The following is a 27611-nucleotide window of genomic DNA, read 5'->3' on the forward strand; positions in this document are numbered from 1 at the left end:
TTCGGAAGTGCCTCCCACTAACCGGAGCAATTCCACATCCCATATATATATATATATATATATATATATATATATATATATATATATATATATATATATATATATATATATATATATATATATATATATATATATATATATATATGTATATATATATGTATATATATATTCTACGTTCACAATTAAGTATACCGTGTCCTGTTATGCGGCATACTTTTGGATTTGCTGCCTTAGTACTTGTCATTACAAGAACTAACTACAAGGGTGTAGTTGTTTGATCCTGGAGGGTAAATATCCCCAGATATATATTGTCTAACCAGTGTCCGACTAGACCTCAAAAAGTACTTTTTTGAGTGCGCCTTGCTCATCATATGGGACGGAGCGGCCTAGCGGTAGAGAGCTAGACTGCTAACCCGTATGTCTCGAGAACAAATACTGCAGTCATGATGTTCCAACTAATGTTGATTCCATATCTTGTTATGCTACTTGATGTTTTTTTAGTGATATCCTATGTGTTATTCCTAAATCTAGTCATGTGATTATATGTTCTATTCCTATCCAAAATGATGATATCCAATGTTGTATTCCTATCCAAAGTCATGAAATCCTATGTTGTATACCTATTTCTAGTCATGACATCCTATTTTGTATTCCTATACCCAGTCATGATATCCAATGTTGTATACCTATCCCCAGTCATGACTTCCTATGTTGTATACATATCTCTAGTCATGACATCCTATGTTGTATACCTATCTCTAGTCATGACATCCTATGTTGTATACCTATCTCTAGTCATGACATCCTATGTTGTATACCTATCCCCAGTCATGACATCCTATGTTATATACCTATCCAAAGTCTTGACATCCTATGTTGTATACCTATCCCCAGTCATGACATCCTATGTTGTATACCAATCCCTAGTCATGTCATCCTATGTTGTATACCTATCCCCAGTCATGACATCCTATGTTGTATACCTATCTCTAGTCATGACATCCTATGTTGTATACCTATCTCTAGTCATGACATACTATGTTGTATACCTATCTCTAGTCATTACATCCTAATTAGTATACCTATTCCCCGTCATGACATCCGATGTTGTATACCTATCTCTAGTCATGACATCCTATATTGTATTTCTATCCCCAGTCATGATATTCGACAGCAGCGGATTCAACAAGTACATAACACCCTTCATATTTCCTCACATCAATTTGCAAACCAGCTACACTCTAGTGCTCGAACCTGACACTGAGATTAAATTAGCTGCTAGACACTCAAGCGAAACAGTCACGTTAAGGAGTAATAACAAGAGGCTTTTAGAGGTAAAATACTCAAGGGGTACACTTAGAGTTCTTCATAGATTAAGACAATACTGTTCTAATTCAAATACTTACTCCTCTACCGCGTATTTAGGTGTATATATAAATAAATAAATAAATAAATAAATAAATAAATAAATAAATAAATAAATAAATAAATAAATAAATAAATAAATAAATAAATAAACATATATATATATATATATATATATATATATATATAAATATATATATATATATATATATATATATATATATATATATATATATATATATATATATATATATATATATATATATTTATTTATTTATTTATTTATACTGTTATTTGAATAGATCCATAGACACTGCGCCAGGCCATGTGTTATACAAAGCGTGAAAGATTTCCAGGTTGTGATGATACTGGGTGTCGTAACGAGCAAATCTGATCCCGATTCAATTTTAATGTCGCCATCTTTACTTCAACTTGTGCCCACTGCCATGTTTTGTTCGGAGTACATGTACACGTAAGTCATAAGGACAAATTGTTATCTCTGGCTCATGTACACGTAAGTCATAAATACAAGTTGTTCTCTCTGGCTCGTGTACACGTAAGTCATAAGGACAAGTTGCATGTTGTTATCTCTGGCTCATGTACACGTAAGTCATAAAGACAAGTTGTTATCTCTGGCTCATGTACACGTAAGCCATAAGGACAAGTTCTTCTCTCTGGCTCATGTACACGTAAGTCATAAGGACAAGTTGTTCTCTCTGGCTCATGTACACGTAAGTCATAAGGACAAGTTGTTCTCTCTGGCTCATGTACACGTAAATCATAAGGACAAGTTGCATGTTGTTATCTCTGGATCGTGTACACGAAAGTCATAAGGACACGTTGCATGTTGTTCTCTGGCTCATGTACACGTAAGTCATAAGGACAAGTTGTTATCTCTGGCTCATGTACACGTAAGTCATAAGAACAAGTTGTATGTTGGTATCCCTGGCTCGTGTACACGTAAGTCATAAAGACAAGTTGCATGTTGTTCTCTGGCTCATGTACACGTAAGTCGTAAGGATAAGTTGTTATCTCTGGCTCATGTACACGTAAGTCATAAGGACAAGTTGTTCTCTCTGGCTCATGTACACGTAATTCATAAGGACAAGTTGTTATCTCTGGCTCATGTACACGTAAGTCATAAGGACAAGTTGCATGTTCTTCTCTGGCTCATGTACACGTAAGTCATAAGGACAAGTTGTTATCTCTGGCTCATGTACACGTAAGTCATAAGGACAAGTTGTTATCTCCGCTCATGTACACGTAAGTCATAAGGACAAGTTGCATATTGTTATCTCTGGCTCGTGTACACGTAAGTCATAAGGACAAGTTGCATGTTGTTCTCTGGCTCGTGTACACGTAAGTCATAAGGACAAGTTGTTATCTCTGGCTCATGTACACGTAAGTCATAAGGACAAGTTGCATATTGTTATCTCTGGCTCGTGTACACGTAAGTCATAAGGACAAGTTGTTATCTCTGGCTCATGTACACGTAAGTCATAAGGACAAGTTGCATATTGTTATCTCTGGCTCGTGTACACGTAAGTCATAAGGACAAGTTGTTATCTCTGGCTCATGTACACGTAAGTCATAAGGGCAAGTTGCATATTGTTATCTCTGGCTCATGTACACGTAAGTCATAAGGACAAGTTGCATATTGTTTTCTCTGGCTCATGTACACGTAAGTCATAAGGACAAGTTGTTATCTCCGCTCATGTACACGTAAGTCATAAGGACAAGTTGCATGTTGTTCTCTGGCTCATGTACACGTAAGTCATAAGGACAAGTTGCATGTTGTTCTCTGGCTCCTGTACACGTAAGTCATAAGGACAAGTTGCATATTGTTATCTCTGGCTCGTGTACACGTAAGTCATAAGGACAAGTTGTTATCTCAGGCTCATGTACACGTAAGTCATAAGGACAAGTTGCATATTGTTTTCTCTGGCTCATGTACACGTAAGTCATAAGGACAAGTTGTTATCTCTGGCTCATGTACACGTAAGTCATAAGGACAAGTTGTATGTTGTTCTCTGGCTCGTGTACACGTAAGTCATAAGGACAAGTTCAATGTTGTTATCTCTGGCTCATGTACACGTAAGTCATAAGGACAAGTTGCATGTTGTTCTCTGGCTCATGTACACGTAAGTCATAAGGACAAGTTGCATGTTGTTCTCTGGCTCATGTACACGTAAGTCATAAGGACAAGGTGCATGTTGTTCTCTGGCTCGTGTAAACGTAAGTCATAAGGACAAGTTGCATGTTGTTCTCTGGCTCATGTACACGTAAGTCATAAGGACACGTTGCATGTTGTTATCTCTGGCTCATGTACACGTAAGTCATAAGGACAAGTTGCATGTTGTTCTCTGGCTCATGTACACGTAAGTCATAAGGACAAGTTGCATGTTGTTCTCTGGCTCGTGTACACGTAAGTCATAAGGACAAGTTGCATGTTGTTCTCTGGCTCATGTACACGTAAGTCATAAGGACAAGTTGCATGTTGTTCTCTGGCTCGTGTACACGTAAGTCATAAGGACAAGTTGCATGTTGTTATCTCTGGCTCATGTACACGCAAGTCATAAGGACACGTTGCATGTTGTTCTCTGGCTCGTGTACACGTAAGTCATAAGGACAAGTGTCATGTTGTTATCTCTGGCTCATGTACACGTAAGTCATAAGGACACGTTGCATGTTGTTCTCTGGCTCGTGTACACGTAAGTCATAAGGACAAGTTGCATGTTGTTATCTCTGGCTCATGTACACGTAAGTCATAAGGACAAGTTGCATGTTGTTCTCTGGCTCGTGTACACGTAAGTCATAAGGACAAGTTGCATATTGTTTTCTCTGGCTCATGTACACGTAAGTTATAAGGACAAGTTGTTATCTCTGGCTCATGTACACGTAAGTCATAAGGACAAGTTGCATGTTGTTCTCTGGCTCGTGTACACGTAAGTCATAAGGACAAGTTGCATGTTGTTATCTCTGGCTCATGTACACGTAAGTCATAAGGACAAGTTGCATATTGTTATCTCTGGCTCATGTACACGTAAGTCATAAGGACAAGTTGCATATTGTTTTCTCTGGCTCATGTACACGTAAGTCATAAGGACAAGTTGTTATCTCCGCTCATGTACACGTAAGTCATAAGGACAAGTTGCATATTGTTATCTCTGGCTCGTGTTCACGTAAGTCATAAGGACAAGTTGCATGTTGTTCTCTGGCTCGTGTACACGTAAGTCATAAGGACAAGTTGTTATCTCTGGCTCATGTACACGTAAGTCATAAGGACAAGTTGCATGTTGTTCTCTGGCTCATGTACACGTAAGTCATACGGACAAGTTGCATATTGTTATCTCTGGCTCGTGTACACGTAAGCCATAAGGACAAGTTGTTATCTCAGGCTCATGTACACGTAAGTCATAAGGACAAGTTGCATATTGTTTTCTCTGGCTCATGTACACGTAAGTCATAAGGACAAGTTGTATGTTGTTCTCTGGCTCGTGTACACGTAAGTCATAAGGACAAGTTGTTATCTCTGGCTCATGTACACGTAAGTCATAAGGACAAGTTGTATGTTGTTCTCTGGCTCGTGTACACGTAAGTCATAAGGACAAGTTCAATGTTGTTATCTCTGGCTCATGTACACGTAAGTCATAAGGACACGTTGCATGTTGTTCTCTGGCTCGTGTACACGTAAGTCATAAGGACAAGTGTCATGTTGTTATCTCTGGCTCATGTACACGTAAGTCATAAGGACACGTTGCATGTTGTTCTCTGGCTCGTGTACACGTAAGTCATAAGGACAAGTTGCATATTGTTTTCTCTGGCTCATGTACACGTCAGTTATAAGGACAAGTTGTTATCTCTGGCTCATGTACACGTAAGTCATAAGGACAAGTTGCATGTTGTTCTCTGGCTCGTGTACACGTAAGTCATAAGGACAAGTTGCATGTTGTTATCTCTGGCTCATGTACACGTAAGTCATAAGGACAAGTTGCATATTGTTATCTCTGGCTCATGTACACGTAAGTCATAAGGACAAGTTGCATATTGTTTTCTCTGGCTCATGTACACGTAAGTCATAAGGACAAGTTGTTATCTCCGCTCATGTACACGTAAGTCATAAGGACAAGTTGCATATTGTTATCTCTGGCTCGTGTTCACGTAAGTCATAAGGACAAGTTGTTATCTCTGGCTCATGTACACGTAAGTCATAAGGACAAGTTGCATGTTGTTCTCTGGCTCATGTACACGTAAGTCATACGGACAAGTTGCATATTGTTATCTCTGGCTCGTGTACACGTAAGTCATAAGGACAAGTTGTTATCTCAGGCTCATGTACACGTAAGTCATAAGGACAAGTTGCATATTGTTTTCTCTGGCTCATGTACACGTAAGTCATAAGGACAAGTTGTTATCTCTGGCTCATGTACACGTAAGTCATAAGGACAAGTTGTATGTTGTTCTCTGGCTCGTGTACACGTAAGTCATAAGGACAAGTTCAATGTTGTTATCTCTGGCTCATGTACACGTAAGTCATAAGGACAAGTTGCATGTTGTTCTCTGGCTCATGTACACGTAAGTCATAAGGACAAGTTGCATGTTGTTCTCTGGCTCGTGTACACGTAAGTCATAAGAACAAGGTGCATGTTGTTCTCTGGCTCGTGTAAACGTAAGTCATAAGGACAAGTTGTTATCTCTGGCTCATGTACACGTAAGTCATAAGGACAAGTTGCATGTTGTTCTCTGGCTCATGTACACGTAAGTCATAAGGACACGTTGCATGTTGTTATCTCTGGCTCATGTACACGTAAGTCATATGGACAAGTTGCATGTTGTTCTCTGGCTCATGTACACGTAAGTCATAAGGACAAGTTGCATGTTGTTCTCTGGCTCGTGTACACGTAAGTCATAAGGACAAGTTGCATGTTGTTATCTCTGGCTCATGTACACGTAAGTCATAAGGACAAGTTGCATATTGTTATCTCTGGCTCATGTACACGTAAGTCATAAGGACAAGTTGCATATTGTTATCTCTGGCTCATGTACACGTAAGTCATAAGGACAAGTTGCATGTTGTTCTCTGGCTCGTGTACACGTAAGTCATAAGGACAAGTTGCATATTGTTTTCTCTGGCTCATGTACACGTAAGTTATAAGGACAAGTTGTTATCTCTGGCTCATGTACACGTAAGTCATAAGGACAAGTTGCATGTTGTTCTCTGGCTCGTGTACACGTAAGTCATAAGGACAAGTTGCATGTTGTTCTCTGGCTGGTGTACACGAAAGTCATAAGGACAAGTTGTTATCTCTGGCTCATGTACACGTAAGCAGTGTTTCTTCCTTACTGTTTTCTCTGGTGTTTCTTTCTTACTGTTTTCTCGGGTGGGAAAGCAATTCAAATTTTCGTTGGGGGAGGGGGAGGGATGGACTAAAATTTCCTGGGCAAGGGGCGGACACTGTCAAAAATAAAACATTCCGCTTAGATCGCACCCCTCCCCCCCCACACACACATGATAGTAGGAAAAAATATCACAGGAAAAAATGTCACAAATATATATTTGCATGGAATTTGATAATACTTTTCTGTATTAAATATTCAGGGAGTGCAAATTAACTTAGGATTAGTTAAATGTAATGTAATGTGTGTAGCGTGTATGCGCATAGTAATTTTTATAATTTATGTAAAAATAATTACTACGAAGTTAAACATAATATAATAGCATTTAATCGAAAGCTCCAAAATCCACGGTTTTCATCATGTTTTTTTAAAAATACCATTATTAAATTACCATGAAATGATAAGCTCATCTGACTTACTGCCCTCAACTCATCGCAACATTAGTTTTGCTTAGTTCAACCACCTTTACTGCCCACATTTATCACGCTCATTACATAACAAAACTTAGGATCAAATCAGAAAGCCGACAAGGTTCAAAGGCTGTCAATGACACAAAGCGTGTTCGGACAATGCCTATTGAGGAGAGGCCGACCAGAGAATAGCCCACGGCAAAACATATGCAAAACACAATGAAGTGCCTAAATTTCTTTTATAATTAACTTTTCTACCGCGTATTTAACTAAATACGTAACAAATGTTGAGATTGTTGTATAAATTATCTTAGAGTATTTTCACTTACAATTGTTGTAAACCATGATGCTTTTAACGTTTATAAATAATTTATGCTATAAAAAATACAACCCACAGCAATAAACATAAACCATTTTATAATTTTAACAAATAAATCTAAATATTTCTAAATATTTTCTAAAACGATTTTTGTGACTTTTTTTTCTGTGACTTTTTTACCTAGCAAAAACTGTGACTTTTTTCTGTTTTTTTTTTCCTGTGATCTTTTTTTTCCGTTCACCACACACACACCCGAAGAGATGCCTGGAAGAAACACTGCACGTAAGTCAGAAAGACAAGTTGTATAATGTTGTTTTTTTTCTGTTGTAAAGATAATTATTTATTGTTATTTATGCTTCATGTATACTAAGCGATAAAGAATCCTACAAGTAATATTTTGTTATTAATTTACAGCTTTAGTTTAATTTATTAGTAAAAAGGTGTTTTTATTTTAAATACATTAAAAAACCTTGAATCTAATTTGAATGTAAATTAAATATACTGTACAAAAAAAAAAGCCAAAAAGAGCCACCACAGAAAGCTCTTTCCAATTGTCTTGCCAATCCCTGCACACCCTCCCCCCCCCCCTCCATACAGTCTGCCTGGGTGATTAAAATAAGCTTCAGCTGACTTTGATCCTAAAGGGGAGAGAGAGAGAGAAAGAGAAAAGAGAGAGAGAGAGGGAGTTTACAAAAACACAGTAGTTGTCATGGTCTAGCAATAGCGTTACTATAATCAACGTTTAATTTCGCCAACTAATTTATAATAGTAAATTTCTTTCTTTTAGGACTCCTGGCTCTCCGAACGACCCTTTCATTCACTATATGTCTATCATAGTGAGATCTCCCGTCCTGAATCTAGTTACCCTCGACTCAAGGCCACTAGAAAGGTTAAAACCTAATCCGTTTTATTGTCTGATATATATATATATATATATATATATATATATATATATATATGTATATTATTGTATATATATATATATATATATATATATATATATATATATATATATATATATATATATGTATATATATATACATACACATAAAACTATATTTAAGAATAAAATATATATATTTGTATAAATAAATTGTATTGTATAAATAAATAAACAAATAAATAAATGAATAAATGAATAATAATAAAATGAATGTATAAATGCGAGACATCTGGGTCAAGCAGTGGAGAGTTTAATTGATAGGCCGAAGTTCGCGTCCCAGCTTAGACCCGTGAGTGTAGAACATTCCTGAGTCCATCCAGCTCTAATGGTTACCTGATTTAAGTTGGCAAAATTATAGATGACTAGGCATAATACTTACCACAACATCTTATATGCATTGGCTAAGAAACGTGTACTACTTCATACATTTATTGGATCACTTGGAATTTTTACATTCTCAAAAAAGGTGTAATATATTAAAATTAACCAGGGGTCTCCAAACTTTTCAGTCCGAGGGCCGCATTAACTATCGAATTTTAGTTCGGGGGCCAGTTTCTTCCAGGCATGTCTTTGATTTTTCTGGGCAAAGTTCCTCATCCATCACCAACAAACGATTTTTCCGTGGACAAAAAGATCTCCGCGGGCCGGATGAGAGGACTTCGCGGGCCGCATCCGGCCCGCGGGCCCTATTTTTTAGACCCCTGAAATTAACTAATCAATAGTTAAATAAATAGCTATTACCGTAACAAAAGTGGGTTTTATATAGTTATAGACATGTAAGTGGCGTTTAAAGTAGGTGTATTCACCCCTCAAACTTTCAATTTGCAACCCACGTCAAACTTTTGATTTGCACACGCCCACCCCATATATTTTTTTATATTTATAATGCAAAACTGCAGCTAAAATGAGATTTGAATTTGTTTTTCCAACCCATTTTGGCGCCCCCTAAGGTCGGCGCCTGGGGACATATGTACCCCCCCCCCCCTCGCTACGCCTCTGTACTATACCATTAACATTTTGACTTATGTAATCTACAACCTTGCATTATCTAATAGACAATTCACAATTATTCCAACAGCATTAACTGGCACTACGCCGAGTGCACAGACCTATGGATGTCTGGAGCCCTTAGAATCCTCGAAGGTCGGCATCAATTGGAAGGGCCGATAGACTTCGACCTTGGTTGCTATGTGTACGGGGTAACAAATGGCCTGGTGTATTCCACTCACCTGGATATCAAAACCAACCCGGTGGGTTGTGACAATAGGACAACCCGAATGACTCTTTACATGGGATATAAAGAATAGCTTGGTTATGAAAACATTAAAAAAAATTCATTATCGTACACATTTCTAAAAGTATATATATGTATATATATATATATATATATATATATATATATAATATGTGAGAGATTACACAGATAAACACATACATAGACATAGAGCAATATCTAAAAATATATATCTGAAGTTTTAACCCGTTGTGTAAATACATGAACGCAAATACAAAAAAAAATATACATATAAATATAAGAGGTTTCAAATCTTTGAGCAATACAATACCTAAAGGTCAAAGTTTCAAACCAATTTAATAATTTAAAAACTTTTAACCTTTACCTTAACCACATGGAACAACTAAATGCTTATTGAGATTTTAATAATATTATCTATATGTTCTCTTTTTTTAAATACACACACACATACATCTCTACATCTATGTAAATTATTCCTATAATTAATGTAAATATATATATATATATATATTTATATATATATATTAAAAACATATATATATATATATATATATATATATATATATATATATATATATATATATAATATATATATATATATATATGTATATATATATATAATAAAGTCTATATACTCTGATATCGAGAATATATATAGAAATGAAGACAAGTAGTTAAATATAACCAGTACTCTACAAGCTCTAGCTGATGTGTTTGACTTGTAATTGTTAATCTTTAGAGACATGACAACGGTGATGCTTACATGTCATTCAGCAGTGGCACTATAGAATACTATAGAAAGATTTGCAAAAACGAGACTGCCAACGAAAGTAGGTGATATAAAAATCATCATCATATCGTTCAAAGATTTTTGGATCTTTTTAAAACCTCGCTCTGTTAGCATGCGTTATATATACATTTTATCATTATAGACCTAAAATTATGCATAGGGGGTCTTCCATAAATGAGGTCACGCTTTTTAAACGATTTTAACATCCCACCACCTTCCCTCCGTCACACATCGTCACAAAAAAGACAGACCACACACCCCCAATATGATGTCGCACCACAGCCTGCGACCCCCGCCCACTCAAAATTGCAGTTGATTTTTTCTTAAAACATCGATATTTTTCCAAAATCATGTCTGCATTCAGAGTGTTCTAATCAGTTCCTATTACAATTTTTTAAAACAGTTTTCAAAAAACGCGAAAAAAAAACGGCTAAAGCTCGTTCTGTAACATTGCTTTTTTATAATGCCAAAGTGTGAAGTCACACCATCTGAACCCCCCCCCCCCACCCCCTCATCACACACCCTCACAAAATTATGTACCCCCCTATGAGTATGACGTCATATATGGACGACCACTTACACCTCTATTTTTGGAGAATAATGTTAGTCCATCTTTATTCAAACAAGTTTATATCAAATAAACATATATATATATATATATATATATATATATATATATATATATATATATATATATATATATATATATATATATATATATATATATATATATATATATATATATTTATTTATTTATTTATTTATTTATATATATTAGATTCTTTCTTTATTATTGGAATAACATTGCTGTATATTTTTTACATCTATTATTTTTTTTTTTTACAGATGCTTTAATCCCAAGCAGCTTAGGCGTTGTAGGTATGTTATTAAATGTATAAAAAGTATCAACCATATATTTGGGGGTAGTGTTGTAGTCGGAAGTGCTTATTTCGTCTAACTTGCTAGGAAATCCGCGACAGTGCTTAATTCATTTAGCGGCGATACGAACTTCTATTTATAGAGTAAACTATTTCTTTCAGGTTAAGAACTTCCTGTTTGATTGCTTTTAAGAAGCTCGTTCTTCGTCGTGTTTAACTTTAATGTTTAAGTGATTTCCTGCTACACTTTTCTCGACTCTAATTGTGTATAGTGTTATTCATTTTATCATGTATAGAGTATAAACGATGGATTGTAATCATGAATAAAAATATGAATAAATTTTGAAAAATTTCGCCTTTTAATTTTAATACCTCCTACATAATGGTAAACGTTTTCCGCGTCCCCATGTAGGAAAACATTAGCTTTGCAATTTTTTTTCTCTGTTTGTACGCTTTTAACACGATAGCATCTGTGCCGTTTACGGTAGGTTAACTCAATTTTCATGAAATATCTTAGTTTTCGATCGAATTTTGAGCGATTTACGGTAGCCGGAAGTGATAACTGCGTGTCTCACTTTAGTTAAGCAGATTAAATTTCCAATGAGAGTAACACATTGTATATGCAGAATTCTATCAAGCTTTTAATTTAACCTTAATAAATATTCTACTTTATATGTATACGATAATTGTTATAAAGAGAATAAATGTAAATGTATAGGGAATATCACTCCCGCTTTGAAAAAAATTTCAAACGGCAAAACATTCCGATCATAACTAATATTCAGTTTTCAATGCAATATATCTAAATTAGAGTTACGGTAAAGTATAGTCTAATAATATAATACCAGTGATAATAATAAGAGTTGAGATAAAGAAATTAAATTTAAATTAACGATTTATGCAAATTTTGTCGTATATATTTTACACAGGCTGTTTTGTTTTTACCTCGTTTTCCTCGCATCCATTTTCTAGTTATGTAAGGAAAAATAAGAAGTGTTTTCTTATTAATTACCTATAAGAGGAAATAAACGATGTTTATTTCATATCACACGACGAAATAAACAATACCACTGTATAATTTTTATTTTGGTAGTTTTTTTTTTTTTGCACATGATAATATAGATACACTTGAGAAATCAATAACGTATTGATTTTAGTACCATTAGTATGAAACATTAGATACATTTTAATTCTATCTAATCTTAATTATATTACATTTATAACAATTAAATTTCATCACTTTAATTTATTTCAGATGGAGTCAACGTCACCTTTCTAGTGAATACGTTGCGTAGAGATGGTATGAAATAACCATGAATAAATTATGCTTATTTAATGTAGGTACACATTAATCACATTGTGGATCTGTATTGTGCAGTTTACAAATCTAGAACAACAATTCCCACAAATCGCACATTTTTGTTTTCAGTCAACAGTTGAAACGTTGAAAAATATTGGTAGCATAGTATGCCTTACATCAATAATACTTTTAGATTCAATGTGTTGACGTTTTTTGTATGCAAAGAATAATAAGAAATTCTATTTATAAATATTAATAAATTTAAATATAACTATAAATAAATATATAAATTCATATATATATAAATAAATAAATAAATAAATATATATATATATATATATATATATATATATATATATATATATATATATATATATATATATATAAGAAATGAAGCACACACAACAACAACACATACTATTTAGATTGCACACTTGATTACTTCGGTAAGAATTGCATGCACGAGTGTAAGTGTAAGAGCCGGGCGTGTAATAACAAGGAGTCGTGCTTTGAACATGGGTGCGACGATGGATACTTCGGCTACCACTGCTTGTTTCGTAAGTTGGATTTGTTTTTGAACAAGGAATTGAGTTAGGGAGATGTTGGGTTTGTGTGTGTGGGGGGGGGGGGGGGGTGTTTGATGGCTGAAAGCACTTGATTTCAGCTTTTCAGGTAACATTTATTTGTTTTTAGTTGATATATCTATAGTAAATTTACGTTGGTAGCATATTCATGCCCAAATATACAACGTCGAATTGCTCCCGTCAAGTTTGTTGATAAACCTTCGATCATTATTGTTGACATGGATTTTTAAAAAGCGTGTTTTTGAAAATCCTGAATTCATTCATTAAAAATAAAATACTAAAATAAAACTGTGTTGTTGGCCTTATATCTAGTCTGCCTTTTTTCAATATCTGCTTTCTTTCTTTATTGGTTATTTTGTCATTCTTCTCTGCCTTTATCTACTCTGTCTTTGGTTAATAACTGCCATCTATTTTTTTCGGCTCTTTTATCCGTACTTTCTGACTTTATCTACTCTGTCTTTTGTCAATAACTGCCATGTATCTTTTTATGCTCTTTTCTTCATACTTTCTACCTCTTTCTTTACTCTTTCTTTTGTCAACGTATGTCTTCTACTTGTTGGTCTATACTCCCGTATCACTGATATCATTTTCTGGCTAAACGAAAGAATTTTTCTTTCGAGTCAGATTATTTTACTTCATCTCTACATAGGGGACGTAGCTACCAAAGCCTCAAACGTGTCAGGGATAAATTTAAACAGCACAGCATGTTCGAGAACTAACTTGATCGAGCTGGTTTTCAAAGAGATTATTACATTCAATTTTCTGTTTATAAAAACAGACCGCAATGGTAGGTAGATCATGATTAACTTTTCTTCAGTTCTTAATGAAAGCATCGGAGAATCTTCTTCTTCTTCTTCGTTCTTAATTTTTAGTGTTGGGAGGGATCGAGCCTTATCTGGCAGAGGGTTTGAACTCGAGACTTTTTTCGAATTTATCAACCATGAGCTTTGCCGACTCGACCATGCTTCCATCACAATTAAGGATTACGTGTCAACTTTTTATGCACCATTGAGGCCATTGACTCCGAGTTCAGCCTGCTTTTCTTTTTGGATTCGCTTTCATAGCCTTTGTCCAACCAAGAACAAACTACAAGGCAGCAGTTGTTTGATTTTGGAGTTGTCTCTCCTAGAAGAGTGGCTGTCCCCAGCTAACGAGGCTCATCTGCCCCGAGGGTTCGAAATCGAGACATTTTCGGTTTAGCAACCATGAGCTTTACCGACTCGACCACGCCGACCCCTCATCGGAGAATAATTTAATGACTTTTGAAAAGGCATGATACGATCATCGTATATTCCTTTTTATACCCAAGAAACACGGGGCCGCCCTCCTCTTACGTTGGTCTATGGCAATTTTTTGCCAGTCCCCTATGACAGTACTGCCTCTTTCAGCTGCTTTCCCGCTGTGTTACTCCGTATCTCCATTTGATAAAACTATAACTAGCATGATATTAGATGCGTCTTTAGTGGTTAAATATCGTCATATCTCAATTGACATTGGCTCTCGACGCATCAAAAAATAAGCGCCATTTCGTCCTGTTTCTAGCTATAACATCTGCCTTGTTGGAATGTTAGGCATTCTTCAATTCATGCTCCACCATTGGAAACTGGGGTTACTTCCCGTTCTATTTTAGCAACCCTTTTTTTGTTCTTGGTTGGACAAAGGCTATGAAACCAAATCCAAAAAAGAAAAACAGGCTGAAATCCGAGTCAATGGCCTCAATGGCGCATAACCAGTTGACACGTATTCTAATTAATTGTGTTAGAGTGGGACCACTTCCAATTTTAAAATTAAGAACGAAGAAGAAGAAGCAATACTCTCTTATAAAAATGAAAGCCTTGCTACTGAAAGTATAAAATTAAATACTAAAAAAAAAATTAAAATCGTAAAATCGTTTTAATAACAAGCTTTTATTTAACAATGCACTAAAAATAAGAAACAAATATTATACACTACTATTTAAATAACTGTAAAAAAACGTGAGTCGCTTCTTAAATTTTGGTAAAAGTATTTAATTGATAATATAGTAAGACGTCCCTAAGTCCGCTTTACTCTGATGGGTACTTGCTTAGCATTGTGCTGGCCACACCCTACCTATATATATACCAAAGGTTTTGAAACAGATGAACTCTACTTCAACAAAGCAATGTATATATATATATATATATATATATATATATATATATATACACCGTGATAACATTCTTCAATATTATTTCCATACAGTCTCGGAAATCGACGAATTGGAATTACTCTTGTACGGCGAGAACAACACCAGTTTGGAGTGTTTAAAACAGACGACAAAACTAGTAAATGACATAGAGATGCAGGTCTGGTGCCTCTCGGCGGTCAACACCCAAAAGATTGTAATCCGATTTGTAAAGTTTCATAACATATGTAATATTTACGTTAGTGGAGGTGGGTACCCATTGTTGCTTTTTCCTGATTTGTTTTTAACATTTTTTGTATTGGTAGGTGTCTTCTAAGGGGGTAGCCTTCCGGAAAAAAAAAACCGGGAAAAAAACTTTTTAATTAATACGCCTTTTTTAATATATTTGTGTATGTATAAGTTAGGGTTCTTGAAGGAAAATATTTGCATGCACCAGGAACTCTTTTGAAAATAATGCAACGGCGGCCATTTATTTAATTATTTGTTTATATACATCTATTATTGACTAAAACAAATTGTGTGTTAAGTTATCCAAGTAAAAGACCCACTTTACCTAAATATGAATATGACTTAATTAGTGGTCAACTAATTTCCTCAGTAAATAATCAGAAAATTCAGTCCCTAATATAGTGTTTGTACGCCCCAAAACCCGGCAATCAGTGTTATTATTTAACTCTTAATCCCCCGTAACAATCATGTAAAAAATATTTAGTTTCCCTTTCAAACCTGAAGGTCTATGGGGCAAGTGAAGTAGAGTTCACTTGTTTCTGTGACCTCGGCATATGAAGAGATAGTGTGGTCAGCAATATGCCCAGCCGCCTTTACTTTCCCTAACGTGAGTTAGGTACCCATCAGTTGGGTGGACTCAGGGACGGTCTACTGACTTGAACCCGGATTCGTACTCGAGACTTACGGGTTAGCAGTCCAGCTCTCTACCGCTAGACCAATCATGTAATGTATAAAAAAAATCTCCAACGATTTCCACAGGGCGTAATATCGCCGGTCAAGGATCGTTGACGGTGTTAACAAACGATAAAATAAACCAAATCCTAACCCAGATCGCCTACATCCCAGTCATGGAGCTGGGCCATTGCTTGCCGTTCCCCGTGGACTCCTTAAGCATAGAATGGGTTATGTCGTTCCAATCGTCAAAAGATGTTTACTCTATCAGCGTGCATTTGAAAGGTATGTTATAGAATAAAACGGACTTTAAGAAAGGGCAAAGGTATGGTATAGAATACAACAGACTTTAACAAAGAATAAAGGTGTGTTATAGAATAAAACGGACCTTAAGAAAGGGCAAAGGTATGGTATAGAATACAACAGACTTTAAGAAAGAATAAAGGTGTGTGAAAGAATAAAACGGACTTTAAGAAAATGTAAAAATGTGTCCATTTTGGAGATCGCAAGAACATATTTTAGTTAGTTGTATACGTCGTCGACATTATTGATAACGAATTAATACAAAATTGAAAATAAACGGAAAATTAGAAAATAAAACAAATTAGCTTTCTATAATAAAAACATTGTTTGCTAAAATGTGTAAGAGATTTTATAAGAGACTAATGTTTTTATTAAATTCAACCAAGTATATTTTTTTATTTTCAGTGTATTTAAAACTTTATTATTTAAAAAAAGCAGTATTTTATTTTTAATATGTGTAGTTCTTTCTTAAAGAAAAAGAGGGTGAAAATCGGAATCTACGGTATATGTTGCGTGAAACATGTTGAAATGTAGAACTTAATTGTGTTGGAGGGAATTCCTTAAAGTTAAGAGCGAAGAAGAAAAGAAGAAACGATATTTTTTATACCTGCCATATTAGTTTGTTTTAGCAAAACAAAAAAAAAAACAAAAAAAAAAAATTAGAAATGGTAGCTTGAAAATAAATAGCATATTTTTTTCAAAACTCTTACAAAGTCAAATATAGCAGATAGAAGAAAAAACAGCTTCGTTTCATGGGTTAATAATGGACTTTAACGGTAATAATAAATGCGAATTGAAATGGAACGTTGCATATTTTTAATGTATAGGCCTATATTTATTTCTAAAGTGTAATGAAGTGATGCATAGTTTTTCAACAGTATACTTATTTCGGTGCGCGGACCTTTGACCACAGGTGCTTTGACCATAGGGGGTTTGACCCAGTAGCGTACGCAGGGGGGGAGCAGGGGGAGCGGCCGCTCCCCCTCTGGCCATATTCAGCAAAGTGGCGCCTTTTTGGAAACTTTTTAAACTCAAAGTTTTAAACAATGATATTTGTTAACAAATATTTTTGGTCGGCACAGCTATGTAAATCACAAGATTTCTTTTCATACAGCAATTAAGCATTATTGTACTAGTTTAGTAGTGTATACGTTTACAACACGTATTAACAGCTGCATCAGTTTGCCATTCTAAAAATAACCATTACGATGCATTGCAATGTTTAAATAAACCGGGAGTGATCTCCCCTAAACTTTCTCGAACATTCTTATATAACGCTATGGGTATGGCAACTCGGGATATAGACATGATTTTAGATATAATACACGTATATAGAACGTGTTAAAAGTTCGGCGCCTTTTATGCTCTTTTCGCTCCCCCTACAACGAAAACCTGGATACGCCTCTGGTTTGACCATAGGGGGTTTGACCACAGCGGAGCTTTGACCATAGGGGTTTTGACCATAGGGGGTTTGACCACAGCGGGCCTTTGACCATAGCGGTGCTTTGACCATAGAGGGTTTGATCATAGGGGGTTTGACCATAGGGGGTTTGACCACAAATGTTTTCTCAGCAGAGGGTCTTTGATCACAGGTGGTCTATCAACGGGTCAAAGCACCTGTGGTCAAAGGTCCTAAGACCCTTATTTCTACACGTTTAAGCAGTTGATGAATGTTATTCATTGTTTTAAACTTTAAACGAACACGTATTAAAAAATCAATTTATCTTGAAGGAAAGATGAAATTTAACGAAGGGTTCACAGTTCTTCTCTACAACACCTCTGACACACAAGCTTTCGTGTACGGTTCTGATGAAGATTTTACAGCCATTCATCATATACAAGTAAGGAACGGGCGGAGGATCAAGATGATTAAGTTCATTCCGTTTGGGAATCTAAAGCTATGCAAATTTCAAGTGTATGGTGGTAAGTATCTGATTAGTTTTAGATATAGAGGCTTTCATAAATGTGAGTTCAAATTCCTAGTAACACTATTATGCAAGCTTTTTTCTTGGATTGTTGTGTTCAATTTTGGTTATATATTATAATTATATATATATATATATTCTGTATGTAAAAATAAGTTTGTCGTGGATACTTCAATGAATTTAAGTGTTAGATTATTATAGTGCTCACGGTCTAAATTTATGAGTTTAAAAAATAATAATGAAAGTGTTGGGAAAAAATTTTCATTTTTTAACCTGATAATAATAATTGTCGGCATATTCATTAAACACAATTTCAAAAAAAAAATATATCATCTTTTACGAAAATTCTAATTATGACTGAAAATTATTTATATTTAGTCCTTTATCGCTTACTTCCCTTTGATAAATTAGGAAAACACAATTACTTCCCTTTATAAAACATTGCATTAGTGGAAAAGAATTTACTTTTTATTACTTTGTTTTGGTGCTGGGAAAAAAAATAATTACATAATTAGCGGGGATTGATCAAGTGCAAATGTAGGTATTTTACTGATACGCTTGGAGTATTATAATTGCTCATTTGGTTTTCTGGCACCTAAGTTCGTTTAAGTGAGTGCAAAAGACTATGAATAAGTTTGGGTACTATAGTCGTTTATTAAGCTGAAACAGGCGATTCTGCCCCGGGCTAGACTGTGAGCACTTTGCGTTTATGTTCGCGTTTGTGTTTTCTTTGTGTTTAGGTTGGGTTTGCGTGAGTGGTTGCGTTTTGATTCGGTTCGTTTTTGTTCTTTCTTTTTTCGTTTTCGTTTGTGTTTTTTCTTTGGGTTTTTGTTTGTATTTGTGTTTGTGGCTGGTTTTGCGTTTGAATTTGGTTTGTTTTCGTTTGCGTTTTCTTTTTTTTTGTGTTCGTATTGGTGTTTGCGGTTGTGGTTGGGTTTGTTGTTAGGTTTTTACGTTTACGTTTGCTTTTTTGTTTGTTTTTTTCTTTGTGTTTGTATTGGTGTTTGTGGTTGTGGTTGGGTTTGTTGTTAGGATTTTGTTTTCCTTTTTATTTGTATAATTATGTTAGCGTTATGTTTGCGTTTGTTGTTTTGGTTTTGGTTGGTTGTGGTTTGTGTGGGCAGTGCCGGGTTTATGATGATTACTAAACACACAGGTAATGGTATTTAACAGAAAGGTTTTTCACAGAAGCCAGAGCAGGGCCTGGCCGGGACGGCTAGTATATATATATATATATATATATATATATATATATATATATATATATATATATATATATATATATATATATATATATATAAATATAAATATATACAATGCAAAGTGGTCAAGTGCCCGATGTGGCACTTCCCGGCTCCGCAGGTGCGTAAACTTTGGCACGATCCTGCCTTAGGTCAATAGAACACGAGGGCCGGTGCCGGTTGACCGAAAAGTTCATGAAGAGGGGTGTCAAAACTGACCTCGACTGACCGGCGCCTTATATGGGCTATATATCGAAAAACAATTCCCAAGTGGGAACCTTTTCATAACTCCTGAGGTCGTAGACCGACCCTCGCGGGTGGCAAAAAAAACTATGATATGTTCCGGAAATTCCATAAGACCGTTAGAACTGACCGTTCCGAATTTTCCCTGTATAAACATTGTTAATTTTCTGAAAAATGATGACTATTTTCAAAACTATCTTTTTGAAATTTGGCTCTCTACATATGGCTTATTTTTTCCATACATTTGGGCAAATGAATCGGCCTTATGGACAAACTATCGGTCAGCCTCTGCTCGCACGGCGAGGGCTTACAAGTGAGTTAAATTCTCCTAATATGAGCTATATATCGTAAACAATTTATTTCCCACGTAGGAACCCATTGAAAACTCCTGGATATGTCAATCGGACCCATGGGGTCAGGAAAAAAAATGTGCTACCCTCGGGAAAATTCCGGAACAATGTTTTAACTGACCAGGGGCAATATTTCCTTATATAAACAGAGTACCGTTTTTTGTACAAAAAAATAATTACAAATATCTGGAAATACGAACCCAATCATAACTCCTGAGGTCGTAGATATACCCGCGGGGGTCACTATAAGATAGGCGTTATCTTCGGGAAAACTACGGTAGGCTTTAGAACTGACCGGCCCGAATTCCCTATATAATCATTGTTAATTTGGTGAAAAACGATGACTATTTGCAAAACCACTTTTACGATACATTTACGGCTGAGTACATCTGGCTCATTTTTTGCAAAGAGCTGAGTAAATGAATCGACCTTATGGATAAACTATCGGTCAGCCTCTGCTCGCACGGCGAGGGCTAAAAGTGACCATGAGTGAAATGCTCCTTACATCAGCTATATAAAAAATGCCGAACGATCCCCCTGATATTGTGTGAGGTCGTAGACCGACCCGTCGAAAAAAGCCATTATAGTTGTTAAATATGTCCAGATAACGTATTTTCTTATATAAGTATAGCAACTGTTTCTTAAAAAAGAAGTAAACAAAGACATACGTAATTCGTTTAATTTTTAAGGGAGGTAACTTTTTTAAAATAATTATTTTTCAAACAATTGTATACTATTTTAAATCTAAACAGAAAATGACAAAGTATAGTATTTGTTTCAGTACAAAAAATAAGTTGTTAATAAAGGTACTTGCCCTAATTTATAAATAGATAAATTTTAAAAAGTCGATGTTATATAAATTATGAGATATAGTGTTCAGGGAACTTCTGTAGTTCTATTTCCATTTTAGTCATGCATTGCGAACTTTCCATTAATTTATATGAAAACGGACTTTAAACAACAAACGACGACAATAACATTTTCTCTAAAATTAGCATTTTACTGTTTAAATTTAAGCACTCCACACCTCACCCATCACTTAATAATTAAGTATTCAAATTCTCAGATGTTTTTGAAAACCTAAGCGAAGCTAGGCAGTATGCCTAGTATATATATATATATATATATATATATATATATATATATATATATATATATATATATATATATATATATATATATTATATATATATATATATATATATATAATCATAATTTCAAACATGGTGTAAAGTCACTTCTATGTATAACCATATTTACTTTCACGAAAAGGAGTCAAGACTCTAGGGCAGTGGTTCCCAACCTTTTTCGAGTGGCGACCCCCTTTTATAAAAATTAAGTGACCCGCGACCCCCATAGAATTAAAAAGCCGAAATTAGTATGGAAATTAATAAGCATTAAAATAAGATTTTCTAGTAGACTTTCAATATGAACTACTCTTGATAACTGTTTTAATAGCATGAGTAAAATTGCATACTATTCACTAAACCTTCGTGGTTAAGTTTTTAATAAAAAAAAAATTTTTGTTAACGCCAACCTATGTCGTTATAATTATCTTAATTTTGTTTTTAATCGAAGAATAGTGTTGAAAATATAGTCTCGAAAAGTCAATAAATTTTACGTTTGGGTATGAATGGTGAATACTACACCAAAATTGTGTCTGCAGTTTTTCATCTTACTCGGAATCAATCTGCAAATCAAAGAATTCATCTTGTAATTCATCGGAAATGCTGGCAACATCAAGTGATGAAGAGAATGGGTAATGCGTAAATGCAGATTCTTCTTTTTTCAGCTCAGAGAAATAGCCATGCAGTTCGTTTTCAAGAGATTCAAGATGCCCAGAAATCACTTCTTTCAAATTTTAATTATCTCACAATCAGATTCATCTACCACACCGCAGAGTTTCTCAAATTTACAATATTTCCAAGATTTATTTTCTTTACCGATTTTGCAGCTTTGATAAAAATGCACCGAGATTATCATGGAAAGTTATAATATTCGTTCAAACTTATCTTGATGTTCGATCACATCTACTACGTATGATACTCTCTCCAACCATTAAATGTCGTTTTAAGTATACCAAAAAGTCTTGTTTCCTTTGCACTTCCAAGAACAATTTGATTTCAGATTTCAATTAAAAAACACAATTTACAACATTTCGTTTGACAGCCAGCGTACTGTAGTGTAGAAGAGCAGAACCTCGTGATCTATATTAACGTTTTTGCTCAGTTCTTTGAAGGCTCCAGATTTTATATAATTTACGACTTATACTAGCAATGGACTCTTGATGTCGATTGGTTAGGGCAGTGGTTAGGGAGCTAAATCTTTTCTGTTTTTTAAAGCCCGATTTTGAGCTAAACATAGATGGCGCACCATCCGTACAAACCCCCACAGCCGTTCTAAAACATTTTAATCATCCAGTTTTAAAAAAAGGTATTTATTTTCTCCATGCTATCTTCACAAAAAAGCAACTCTTCTTTGTTATCATCTGCATGAATATAGACACAGACCAGCTACTGCGAACACGAACTCACGTCTGTTGATTTATCAACTTGAAAAGCAAACAATGGCGAAAGCTTAATTTCAATAAAAAATTTGTTTTTTAACATTTATGTACATGCAGCGTTTGATGAGATTTTCTCCTATTGTTTTTTTTTTTTTTTTTTTTTTTTTTGCTTGGCATTTTCTATCGCGACTTCATTTGATGCTTGCACTAATGCTGGTGAAAACTTCCTGTTCGATCAAGTCTCTGGCGTTTGAAACTAGCTTCTTACCGACGAAAGAACTCCATATATTTTTTGGTGTGTTTCGAATGACTAGTCTCAAATGACGTTTTAGTTTTGAAGATTTCATAGATTCGTGACTGAGAACAACTTTGTACAGTGCGCTGTGTTTCTTCTCTATTACATTTCCAGTGATGTTAATGAAGCCGAATTAAAAAAAATTCTTCTAAATATTTATGTTTTGTTTCAAATTACTAAGGTTTAGTATACCAGTTGGCGACCCCCCAGAAAGACCTTCGCGACCCCCCTGGGGGTCGCGACCCCCAGGTTGGGAACCCGTGCTCTAGGGTTATAAGTAGTGGGCAAATGCTCAGATATGCTATTTAGTTTTTTTTAAAATCTTAAACATGTAAAGGGTCATCACGCTTTTTGGACGATTTTACATTCCCGCCACCCCTCCGTCACACATCGTTACAAAAGACAAGACCCCCCCACCCACCTAAAATGACGTCACACCTAAGCCAACATCTCCTATCAATTGAATTTTTCTGAAAATATGAATATTTCCCCAAAATCGTGTCTGAACTCAATTTGTCAAAATAGAGTATTTTAATCAATTTCTTTTACAATTTATTAAAATAGTTTTCTAAAACGCAAAATAGTGGTTAAAATACGTTTTCTAACATTGCAAAAAGTGTGACGTCACGCAATCTGAACCCCCACCTCCCCCTCATCACTGTCACAAAATTACCGCCCCCCTCCCCCCGTTCGAGTGTGACGTCATTTATGGTCGACCTCTAAATTGCTTGCAGATAAAACTCCATTTTACTTTCAAAAGACAGTCGTAAAATGTATCTTTTTAGTTCTATAACTGGACTAAAATAAAGAGCTTTGTGTACATGTTCTTGTCTATTTAAAGATTGTGGTAAACCTTACAATGGATTGGATTGCGACGAGACATGTAGCTTAACCTGTCTGCTGGACAGGTGTAACTTTGATATGACCTGCATCAGGTGCAATATCTACAGATATGGGCCTCATTGTTTAGAATGTAAGTAGTAATGTGTACTAATATGGGCCGCATTGTTTACAGTATGATTCGTGTTAATGTGTACGTATGCGGACCGCATAGTTTTTCCGTAAATTGTATTAATGTGTGCATATACAGGCCGCATTGTTTACAATGTGATTTGATTGTATGTATGTATGTATATATATATATATATATATATATATATATATATATATATATATATATATATATAGACATCATTGTTCTCCTTAAATTGTGTCAATGTGTACGTAATATACATGCCGCATTGTTTATTCTGTAAGAGATACCCCTTCATAAAAAATCAATATGTACAAATTAATTATGCCTTGGGCCTTTGTAAAAGATCAGTATGTACACATTAATTAACTCCTTTACTACATAACCTTACATTTTAACGCCTGAACCACTACTTACAGCCTACTTTGTATCATTGTACTTAGTTCAGCAGACCTCATAACGTTTATAGAAACACTTGATTAGACATTCCGAGATTAGTCTCTCAGTAACCTCTATCTTTTAAGTCACTCTCAAAATAGCACATTAGACATCACTAAGATACTCTCTCTTTCTCTCTCCCTCTCTCTCTCTGTCTCTCTCTCTCTCTTTCTTTCTCTTTCTATCTCTCTTAATATATTTATATACTATATTACTATATGTATATATATACTATATATATATATATATATATATATATATATATATATATATATATATATAAAGAGAGAGAGATATGCATATATTTATATATGATAGAAGGGACATAACTATTAAAAAAAAACAAAAAAAAAACAACATCGTAACACAAACTACACCATCATTTGCCGTGGTCATGGAAATAAATGAACTCTATCCCACTTTCCATACAGACCATCTGGTCCAAAATTGTATTTTTTTACAGTGAAAAAATGTTAAACAACTATTATAGTTAAATCTATTACCCACCTGCTTAAAAAAAATTAGCCACATTCATTTGGGAATTCAACTCGACGAAGTACAACGACAGCATCTTCGCCTCTAGGATGGATCCGAATATCAGCTACGAGGAGAAAAACTTCTGGCGGATTTTGCCTATTCTAATTATAGCTGCAGTGATAGTGATCTTCGCAGTGGGTAAATGTTTTTCTAAAAGAAATCCCTCGCTTCATACTTCACAGTCACAGGCGGTGAGTGAGTTGTTATTGAATATTTACCCAAAAATAGTTTATACAATAACATAAAAAAATATAAAAAAATCATTACGAATATATGACTTATAATTCAAGAAATGCTGATGTATTGTTTATGTAAAAAATGATATTGTTTTTCACTGATTTATAGCGGAATCATTTAATTATTTAAAAAAACAAAGGCTAGTGTAAATAAGTAAAATGTTAATAACGTTTTGAAAATAAAAAAAAAACAGTTAGACATTTTATTTTACGCAAAAGATAATTCTTTTGATATTTTGTTTTTATACTTCGTCGTTCAATAATGTAGAATATTCTTTAGATAGCACAAAATGAATAATTAAGTTTGCATGCCAAAATAGTTCAATTTTGACTATATCATGCGAATGAGCCTCGTTGACACACAATTTGGAATTTAGTAACTTAAAGGGATTTAACTTTCAAAGTGCTTAGAAAATTAGATTGCTGTAGTAAGATATTTTAACGAAAGTTGAATCCCGATTACACCTATTTAGGATTATCATATATATATTTATATATATATATATATATATATATATATATATATATATATATATATATATATATATATATATATATATATATATATATTGTTTATGTTTGATGTGTGTAAGAAGTTTTTATATTTGACATGTGTTTGTGATCTACTCGATAGACAGGGTGACACAATTAATATGAGAACTGGCATGATGAAACTACTGTCAAATGCTAACTACCTGCCCAGTGCTGTGTGAAGAAGACGTGTATACAATGCAAAGATGAATAAAAAAAAATTTATCGATTGATGCATTCATGTATGTAAACACGAATGCAAACTAAAACTATTTAAAATTTTTATCAATACATACATGGTATGGAACAGTGTTAGTGTGTTTGTTGTTTATGTATACAAAAGCTTTTTTTTTTCATTTTGAAATGTTAGTTGCGTTACATGTTATTGCTTATTTTTATTAGTAAAATAAAAACAGTTGTCAATAAAAATGTTATTTTCTTTGTAAAAAAAATGAAGTCTAGAGCCTATTTAATTGTATGTAGATATTCTCAAGATCTTAACAAATTCTTATATGTTTAACAATAAGTCACGATCTAGGTTAATGGACTGCGTTGTTGATTGCTTGCTAAAGAAGTGCGTTACTGTTTTGATTTTTTTAAACGGTGTTTTTTATTGAGGATTTCAGCTTTTAATTTTCATTAAAACCGGTAAATTAGTATGGAATTTGAGCAATGTGTCTAAATGACTACGTAGGCCTATATGATAAAACTTGAAGTAGCTTTATTAGTTTGAAATTTCTGTTTTCTTAGCCAAAGAGAAACTATTTAATTATTTATTTCACAAAAATCAGTCAATATTTATAATATCGTATTCCCGAGTAGAAAGAAATGTGTAAAAGTAGGAACTGTTAGTCAGAAGTCTGAATGTAATGATCATTAAACCGAATGGAGTTATGGTATTCTAGATTTTTCATTTTGCTTAAAATGTAGTTTTGCCTCAGCCTTTGTTTTTTGGATATACGGAATTTTCACGAAAAGAAAAACTGTGGCGTTTAACCCAATAAAACATGTGGCTTTACTAACATTTATTATAAGTCACCACTTTTCAAAGACAACAAAATATTACATTGATGGCAGCGAAAATCAAGCATTATTATGACTAATTTAGTATCGTGTAAAAACAGTATTTTTGAAACATAATGTATTGATTCAATCAAACACTACACAATTTTGCAATTTTAAGTAAATTTTATTAATCAACACTATTAAAAATAATGGAGAGTTACAACCAAAATATACAAGCTAATCTGTGATAATGTTTTTGTGATCAAAGCATATTGAATATAATTTTAACAATTTAGAAAGTTAAGCCCCAGAAAAATGATAAGTATTACATGTACCAGTATCTGTAATTAAACAACTTTACAATACTGAAATAAGTGTTCTATTAATGGGATTTTTACATTTTTCAAAGCTGATTCCTCAGTATGTAAATTATTTGTTTAGAACTTATTACTTATTACAACAATATAACAGCCACAGTAATTACATACTAAACATCAAACAAATTTGAAAATCCAACAATGTTGCATTACACTAGTACTTTTAACAACAAGAAAAAACAATAATCGCATTATTTCGTTGAAACTATCTTGGCTATTTTTATGAAAACCTTCCATGTTCTATGTTTTTTACATCATTACAAAAAATAATTTAAAAAAAAATAGCTATATTATTTTTTGAATTTTCTTTTTCCAATGTTAATGATAGTTATTTTCATTTTAA

General features: G+C 34.1%; 1 protein-coding gene across 1 annotated transcript; it reads left to right on the plus strand.

Annotated features, from left to right (window-relative positions):
• The first annotated feature begins 1127 nt into the window (after positions 1-1127).
• On the plus strand, positions 1128-27238 carry LOC131950343 (uncharacterized). The gene is made up of 14 exons (XM_059312445.1): positions 1128-1334; positions 1668-1837; positions 8279-8380; positions 9513-9684; positions 10429-10519; positions 11326-11358; positions 12613-12657; positions 13083-13214; positions 13891-14028; positions 16396-16593; positions 18343-18534; positions 24013-24144; positions 25108-25310; positions 27188-27238. Exons 1-14 carry the CDS (start codon positions 1128-1130, stop codon positions 27236-27238), a joined length of 1866 nt encoding a protein of 621 aa, XP_059168428.1.
• Positions 27239-27611: the final 373 nt, after the last annotated feature.

Source organism: Physella acuta, unplaced genomic scaffold, assembly GCF_028476545.2.
Source record: "Physella acuta isolate Inbredline_101_S28 unplaced genomic scaffold, ASM2847654v3 ptg000756l, whole genome shotgun sequence".
NCBI lineage: Eukaryota > Metazoa > Mollusca > Gastropoda > Physidae > Physella > Physella acuta.

Coding starts and splice junctions, on each gene's coding strand:
- LOC131950343 (XM_059312445.1), top strand. CDS start 1,128: ATGACATCCTATATTGTATTTCTATCCCCAGTCATGATATTCGACAGC. Junction 1,335..1,667: donor ATAACAAGAGGCTTTTAGAG/GTAAAATACTCA, acceptor TTATTTGAATAG/ATCCATAGACACTGCGCCAG. Junction 11,359..12,612: donor AAGCAGCTTAGGCGTTGTAG/GTATGTTATTAA, acceptor AATTTATTTCAG/ATGGAGTCAACGTCACCTTT.